General features: G+C 39.0%; 1 protein-coding gene across 1 annotated transcript; it reads left to right on the top strand.

The window, feature by feature from the left end:
- The first annotated feature begins 640 nt into the window (after positions 1 to 640).
- On the top strand, positions 641 to 2,494 carry kek1 (kekkon 1). The gene has a single exon (XM_011298431.1). It carries the CDS (start codon positions 641 to 643, stop codon positions 2,492 to 2,494), a length of 1,854 nt encoding a protein of 617 aa, XP_011296733.1.
- Positions 2,495 to 8,518: the final 6,024 nt, after the last annotated feature.

The following is an 8,518-nucleotide window of genomic DNA, read 5'->3' on the forward strand; positions in this document are numbered from 1 at the left end:
CCCACCCCCTCCACCCTAAATCCTCGCCCACGAGTGCGCACCCACTCCCTCTTCTATCCCGAAGAATACCCACACAATCCCTGCCCCACCCACACACCCTCACACCAGAATCACAGCTAGTACTGGTAGACCCCCCACACGCACCCCCTCCACCATCACCCAAAAGGGGAAGAAGGGTGTAAAAAAAGGGGAGAAACGCAAGTGCCGATGTTCAGCCAGTGGTGGCGCTGGTCGGCGTCTCCCGTCAGTTTTTCACGTACCACAGAGGCGGCAGCGTCACCCCTCTTCGTCAAATTCGAAATTCGCGAGTGTTGGTGAAATTGAAGTGCAGGTCAGCCGAAAAATCAATCAATTTCACGATAATTGATGACAAGTGGATTGAGTGCAGTGGTGTGAATTAGTGATGGATTCCACATTGATGAAGAATTGGGTTGATAATGTGAGGTTTGAAGGGTTGATGTTAGATTGAGATCGAGGGGGTGCGGGTCCAGCCCAGGGTGGTATCGTCAGTGTCTCCATTCGCCTTTGGGCGTCATGGACCAGCGGAAGGGAACAGTTGTTCTAACTCGATTGCTACCGAGTTAGATGCATTGGTGATGGATAGCAAGCACACAAGAAGCGTTTGAAGTCTTCGATGATAATGACGAGTGGACACGAATTTCCGCCCATTGGCGTCATTCTACTTCTCATCATCAGCATTATCACTGCTGACAAGTGCGCGGATGAGTGCACATGCAAGTGGAAGAGTGGAAAGAGAACGGTTGAGTGTGTCAATCGTTCGTTGAGCTCAATACCCGATACGATAGACCCTGAGACCCAGGTGTTGGATGCCAGTGGTAATGACATAAGAGCATTACCGAGTAGTATCTTCATTCGTGTCAGTCTGACAAATCTTCAGCGGCTGTATCTTCGTGGCTGTCGTATACAGCAAATCGATAAAGATGCATTTGCTGGTCTGACTAATCTCGTTGAGTTGGACCTGTCCAACAATCGTTTGTCGGTGATACCGAGTGATAGCCTGATCAGAGCACCATTTTTACGTGATCTATCGTTATCCCATAATCCCCTGGAGCGTGTTGTCAGTCAAGCATTTCGTACAACTCCAAATCTCGTTAAGCTCGATTTATCAAATGCCCAAATAGCTGAAGTTGAGGGCAATGGTTTTCGTGGATTAGAGTCACTGGAGAGTCTCAAGTTGAATGGTAATCGCATTGGTACCTTCCAACCTGGTACCTTCGAGCCCCTCAACAAGATAAAGAGTGTCGAATTACAGGATAATCCGTGGATCTGTAACTGTCATCTACGGGAGATGAGACAGTGGATGGCAAAGCACAACTTGCCTATTATCATATCGCCAGTTTGTCACGGTCCAGATCAGCTTGTCGATCGGCCCTTCACGGAGCTCGAGCTCGATGATTTTGCGTGCAGGCCTGTTATGATGATAGCCAGTCGTTACGCTGAGGCGACGATAGGTGAGAACGCAAGCATCGTGTGCAGGGTATCATCAGTTCCACCAGCTAAGGTCAAATGGTTCTGGAATGGCAAACTTCTGTCGAATCAATCGGCCTTCAGCAGCCACCAGAAGATCTTTATCTACGAGGAGGGACAGTTCTCGAAACGTAGTATGTTGATTTTAACCAACGCCCAGGAGTCAGACTCCAGTGAGTTTTTCTGCGTTGCGGAGAATCGGGCTGGCTCGGTTGAAGCTAACTTTACCCTTCACGTGTCATTGAGAACAGCTGGTATGTCAACCCTGGGATCTGGTCAAATCGCTGGTATATCAGCAGCTCTCGTCGTCCTAATCCTCTTTATCCTCCTCATAATCCTCGTTCTGTTTGTTCGGCTCCGGAGGATGCCCGTCAAAGAGGTGAAGAACGCAACAGCTACTCTTGAGGTACTTCCAAGTGACACCAATCAGGACATCGGCGGGGGCTTCCCGGGCTCACCCTCATCCACAAGGAAAGCCGAGGAAGCCGAGACAACCTTCAATGACTCCACCAAACCAGTCTCGTTGACCCTAAACTACGTTCAACGGACGTCAGTCGAGAACAACGCCAGTGATTACGTGTTCGAAGAAGCAAGACCGGTTATACACGGTCCGTGCTTCTCCTCGACAACGTCTCTGGTACCCATTGACAATCCTGACTTGATCAGGGACACTCGCACGTCTATCGAGGAGCTCGGCTCCTACGCAACGGAACACCTGGGGACCATTATGATGGAAGACACTAGACTGCTGTACTCCAGTCTGTGGAACACGAGGGAACGTAGCAGTCCCAGCTATCCTGGCCCCAATGCAAGTGGTTTTGGGACAAAGGATATCCCTGCGAATCTCACACCGATCGAGCAATTTCCGCCCGGTGCCAAACAGCTCAGGGTTTGGCAGAAGGGCGTGCCCGTTTTACCACCTGTGTCGGCGTTGAAACGGGTCCTTGGCTCAACCAGGAGTTCGCCAGATGAGGGCTATCAGGAGGGTACCGGCACAGATGTCTAGGTGCCACTGCTTCATTACTGCGATCCACGGCATCGGTATCTCGAGCTCATTCGGAGGCACCAGGAGGACGTCAGAGGCGATTTAGGAGATTTGGGGGATGCCCCGGAGTGAGTGTTGTGTGGTGGGTGATTCAGTGTCAGAAAGCCAGTGGTTAGTTCACGCATCGGGCCAATTGGAATGGCCAGTGACTCGTAGCGCCAGGCCTCACTGGGCCCGGCGCGTATGGCGGGAAAATTTGAATTCAGTTTACGCATCACGCATCGAATGGGCACCACCGGCTGGCGAATTTTTTATGATGATGGAGGTGGTGTTGCTGATGAAGTGGATTATCGTAGTAGTGAAATTGGGGAGAAATTGAGGGGAATAAGGACTATTGAGGCTCGGTGATACCCTGGGGGCGCGACTGGGTCAAATGGACATTATTAATGCAGACCTAGGTGTCCCGTCTTCAGGCACAATATCAGATTATTGCGGGTGGGAATGTTTACGTACCTCAATGGATTCTCCGTTGAATTGTGTACTTTTACTTTGGTTTTGGGGTTATGGGAATTTCTTTTACGAGTCAAGACTGTACATGTTATTGAGGGGGTGTATAGATAGCCATTGAATTTATTGGAGATATGTTGAGTTTATATGGAGATTCAGAGGAAGTTAATATATATATGTATACACACCTTTTTTAGTCGATTCAATAATTAGGATAGTGGCGGCGGAGGGGGGAGCTGTTGGGGGTGAAGAGGTGGGGGAGTTTTTGTAGATTATATCGTCTCCTGGAAGATGTTTAATCGTTTTTTTTTTGTGAAATTAGTCATTACTGAAATGATTCAGCGATTATCAAGTACTACGAGGAAAAATCAAGTGTACTATTTCGCTTGTATCTCGGAATCCTGCGGTTGGATTACAAAATGTATACAACATTTTTTGTCGATCTTGAATTGCTCCACAAAAAAATTTTCTAGTGTTTTTTTTGTTCATCCACCGGATTTCAAGATATTTGCATAATTATGGGAAATTTTATGTTTGATAAATTCCAATGCACCACTTTGCTGTGAAATCGAGAATTGCTTCGATAATAAATAAAATATGACGATTTACTCGATTTTAAATGAACGATTGGGATGTTCTCCAACAGGGCTCATCTCTCCGCTACAAAATACTCGAAATGAAAAGAGAGGATGTTTTTTTCAATGAAAAAAATATTTAATTGGTTTTAGGGGGTTTCTTAGGGAGTCGTGGGGTTATAAATAATTTTAAATAATGAAGATTATAGGGAAAAAATTAACGTTGTTTGTTGTCTGGATATTCGGCAGGCGGATGTCTGTCGGAATTACGTTATTGTACGGTATAAATAAGTGTGAGTTTTTGTGAGTGACAGTGCGAGTGGAAATTTGAGTGTATCGAGTGATTCAAATGCGTGAGGAATATTTTATATTAATCATTAGTTCATTCAGGATTTTAGATTTGTCAATGTTAACGTGACTGTGTCATTCTATGAATTTTATTCATTATTTCACTTAATTTGAGTGGAACAACAGAAGAATAAATTCAAATTCTATCCGACTTCGAGTCACTTTCGTTTTTAACGAATATCTCCGGATCTAGAGGGAATAGCGCAATTTTCATTGGAACTTTTTTATAGACGAATTGGAGATCTGCAAAAAAGGTTGTAATAACCATTTATCTATCTCTCATGGATTCAGAGCTACGTCGCAAAAACAGAATTGAAAATTGTGAATTCATGGCGATGATTAATTGCATAATCGTTATCGTTTATGCAAATTCATCAAATATTTAACATCAGTGAAATGACGAAAGAAAAATCGCAGTAATGACTAGTCAATTAACATAAACAAATAAAATTAAACGATTGAATTTCGTTTTATAAATTCATCAGAGTTATTAAACATTCGGAATTCAACTTAATATTTACGAATATTTTATAATTACTATTTTAACGACATATCTGGACTCCATATCGAGAAACAAATTAGATGAAAAACCAAAGGAAAATATCTGCTCAAGCGATAAATTCTCAGCATTTTCCATTCTCACTTACCTAGAATCAATTATTTAAATTTGTACATATCGATAAAATTCCTAACGAATGTTCACCCTAGAGCGTGAGGGATTTCCATCCTATAATTTTTTTACTCACATCCCCTTGAGCGCAGACATTTTTCTTTGCAGAATTATCCATCAGGCATATCACTGGAATGACATTTTACTCTCATGAAATTCGAATTTTTGATGGTATGAAATTTTAAATTAGTGGGGGCGAGAGAGGAAGGAAAATAAATGGCGCGTGAGGTGTCGTGAGTTGATTGATTCGATGTTCAGAGACGTTAAAGCCTCTGTCAATAGATCGATGAGGAACCATAGGGGACAATAAGGCGAGGAAAGCGGAGATAATATTCTTGAAAATTTATCTTTGAATTTAAAGCGATTGAAAATGCACCTTTCAACGTGAAATTCGATGGCAAAACCGTGCATTAGATTATATTTATGGTTTTCACCGATTTATCTCGTAAAGTTTTAACTTTAGGAGCCATCGAATTATCTTAGAAGACCTATTTGGGAGGAAATTTTATCAGCTACAAAAAAGTTCCTTAACATGTCACTCTGCAGAATTTTAGTTTTGTTAATTATCGATGCATCTCGGAAACTATCGATTCCAGGTAAAAACATGAGAGGACTTTTTTCAAGGGGATTGAATTTCGTGCAAAAAATGTCATCTACTATTTCCTCTTAAAATCAATAGTTATCGAGATAAAGCGATCGCAAAGAAAAACTTTAAATTCGTCTCATCCTACTTCACTTGATTGCGACGAAAAATTTTTAACTAACAATTGATATTCATAATATTCAATCAATGATGGGTGGGATTCAAAAAATTAAGTGGTGACAGGGTAATTTTTCCCCGAATTCAGGTAACAATTACCAAACGCTCGGAAATAATTCCAGAATTAGGGAACATTTCGGTAATTTTTATTGCATCTCTCTCAGTTTAAAAAAACATTTTGCGAAGGATTCATTCACCTCATTAAATATGTATGTCCGTAAAATTTTTATTTCTCCAATTGATCTTGAGTAAGGGTTGGTACGAATAATCATGTTGCTCCAGAGAATGATTATATTAGTTATGCCTTTGAATGAAGTCGACCAATTATCATCGATATTAAAGTATTTTCATGTACTTCATCTCGTTCGAGATTCCAACATTAAATCCGTCGCTGTGACACGTTTACCCGTCCCGACAAATTATATGACGGTTCCAAATTTGACAGGACTATTATCAGGATTATTTCGCATATACCATTTCCATTTTAGGAGTTTGAGAATTCGTAACTTCAAAATAAATCGACAGTTTTCCGAGTTCATTGTAATACAATGAAATGTCATGAGTTTTTTTTAGTAATCATTCCCGCGTATTTTAAAATCATTTAAGAAATCACGCAGCTACTGTACTATTTCGAGCGAATCTTAAATTAAAGTTTGGCACGGGATTCAAATCAATACATAATCTAGAACATAAATGAGATCTGTCTTGCCGATATATATGCGAAACATGTACTAATTATTATATAATTATATGCACGTATATTTTGGTGAAGAATATATGAGATACATACTGAATACATCGAGACATACATCCGATATGTATCTGATATATATATAATATATATATGCAGCAAACAATGCAGTGTCGTATATATGTCACACATAATTATCAGTACATATATATCTTCCCCTCACGAAAAAAATAGATAATAATCAGTGGAGTTTATCCAAGGTTAAATTTCGTAATGATAATCATGTTTGGAAGTAATATAATGATTATTATATTATTTTTATCGTAAGTTAATCGGAATCACCTGAAAATTACTCAATTGGAGAAATAACCTTCTCGAAAAGTCGATAATTCGGACAAGTAAATGGATCATTAAAGGTGAATGAGAAATGGGTTTATCTTTATTTTTTCGTTATGTGAAAGAGCAATCGACGGATTTTGGAAATAGGTGGAAAATGTCTCACTGCCGTCATGATATTTTATGTCTCACTAAGGTGAGATATTTTATCACAGTAGGTGTGGGGTGTTGAGAATGGGCCAACGTGGAATAACTTACGTCGTGCCGTCACGATAACGACGTTGGGCCACGGTAGTTTGAAAGTGTGCAGCCGACAGGCTACTCCACCACGTTTGCAACCAGCTTCGATCGAATAATTAGACTTCACTAAGTTTAATTGTTGTAACACCCTCTTTCTTTTCCCACGGATTTCGGCCGAAAGTCTGATACTTCAGACGCCCGATCCAATTACAAAAATTTCAGTCTGTCATATGAATTTTTAATTAAGGCAGGCTCAAGTCAATTTTAATTGATAACGCTCACCGAATTTATCGGTTGAGAAAAAGTTTGGCATTTTTTGGGGCTAATCCTGAGAGATCATTTCATTTTTAGAAAATTCGGGGGGAATTCCCTTTTTTTGCAATTTTATTTTATCGTACTGGAAAAATTGAACGGGATTTACAGAAAATTATGAATTCAGGAAGTAGTTTGGAAAATAATTGATTAATTAATAATTCATTCAAGTTTGGATTTTCATTTGTGTTCCGCGGAAGTGAGAATTTTTAATAATAAAAGCCCGTGAATATTCAGGAAAGCCTAAATATGATAAAAAACAAGTGAATAATTATGAATAAATGAATAAATAACAACTTCATGAAAAATAGACCGGAAAATTATTGGTAAAAATTCGGTGCTTAGAATATTTCAAAAACAGAAAGAAAATTAAAGAAATCAATAATATTAATAAATTCCAACATTTGATGGAAATTACTAATTGATAATAATTGGTGGTCATTATTAATTAAATAATTTAATCTTCGGAAAATCATTTATCTCGGAAAAATACACAGGACATGTTTCACACGTCCACTTTAACATTTCAATCCGCCACGAATTTCTTTGACAAAAATTATCTCCGTGTAGGTCACATTCTCATGATTTATGACCGAACAATGACTCTGCATTCCCTAAGTATTAATTATCCCACCACTGGAAACGTACAAGGACGTTTCTCCCCTCACGTTCGGTGGCTAAATCCGGCACAAATTCAATTTTCATATATTTTTCACTCGTAACTAAATTCCATTACTCCAATTGCTAAATCATCCGTGAAAAATCATATCAAAAGCTTTTTTTACTCTTAACAATTGTTCAATTCGATACAACCATTGTTTAATATAAACCAAACAAAAATTTAAATACATATATATCTATTATATATATGCATAAAATGTGATAGTATGGTATTATAATATTATAATAATATTATATACCATATATTTACGTATATATTGATAAAAAAGAAATTTTGAAATAATTGATTTGAACAAATAATTGCATTTCTAAAGTTTAATTCAATTTTTTATATTCTAATGTAAATCTCAGTCTAATCTAGGTGAAATATATCGTTAAAGAAAAATCTTAGACTTTTTTTTTTTCTAAAGGACGGAAATTACAGAACTCGTTCGTTTCTGTTTGATGAAGTTGTGGAATTTCATTTTGGAAATCATTAAGTCACGCAAAATCGCTGTTACGGGCCCCTTGAAATTCATTAAATCCCCAACTCTAGATTGTGAAATTAAAATTGGTTGAGAAGTTTTCCATGAGAGTGCCCTGTCAAATTATAAACTTTTCACTCAGTTACGAATTTCAGGGGCTAGAGGGTGAAATGGTTGCCGTGGAAAATATGGAAGAATATTTCTGCCGACTAATGCGCTCATATCGACTTTTCATTTATTTTTGGAATTATCTCACCGTCGCTAAAAGGGAATTTTTATTTTTTTTATTCTATAATCAGCTTCTGTTAATGGATCCATGTCATATCGCCAATCGTATTCACTCGAATTACGGGGTTGAACGTCAATTCTTGGGGTAATGGAAACTTCAATGACATTTCCAAAATTGAATTCTGTAATGAATTACGGTAATTCAACTAGACTGTGAATGCACCAGAAGCTTC

This window comes from Fopius arisanus, unplaced genomic scaffold (genome assembly GCF_000806365.1).
Source record: "Fopius arisanus strain USDA-PBARC FA_bdor unplaced genomic scaffold, ASM80636v1 scaffold00010, whole genome shotgun sequence".
Lineage (NCBI taxonomy): Eukaryota > Metazoa > Arthropoda > Insecta > Hymenoptera > Braconidae > Fopius > Fopius arisanus.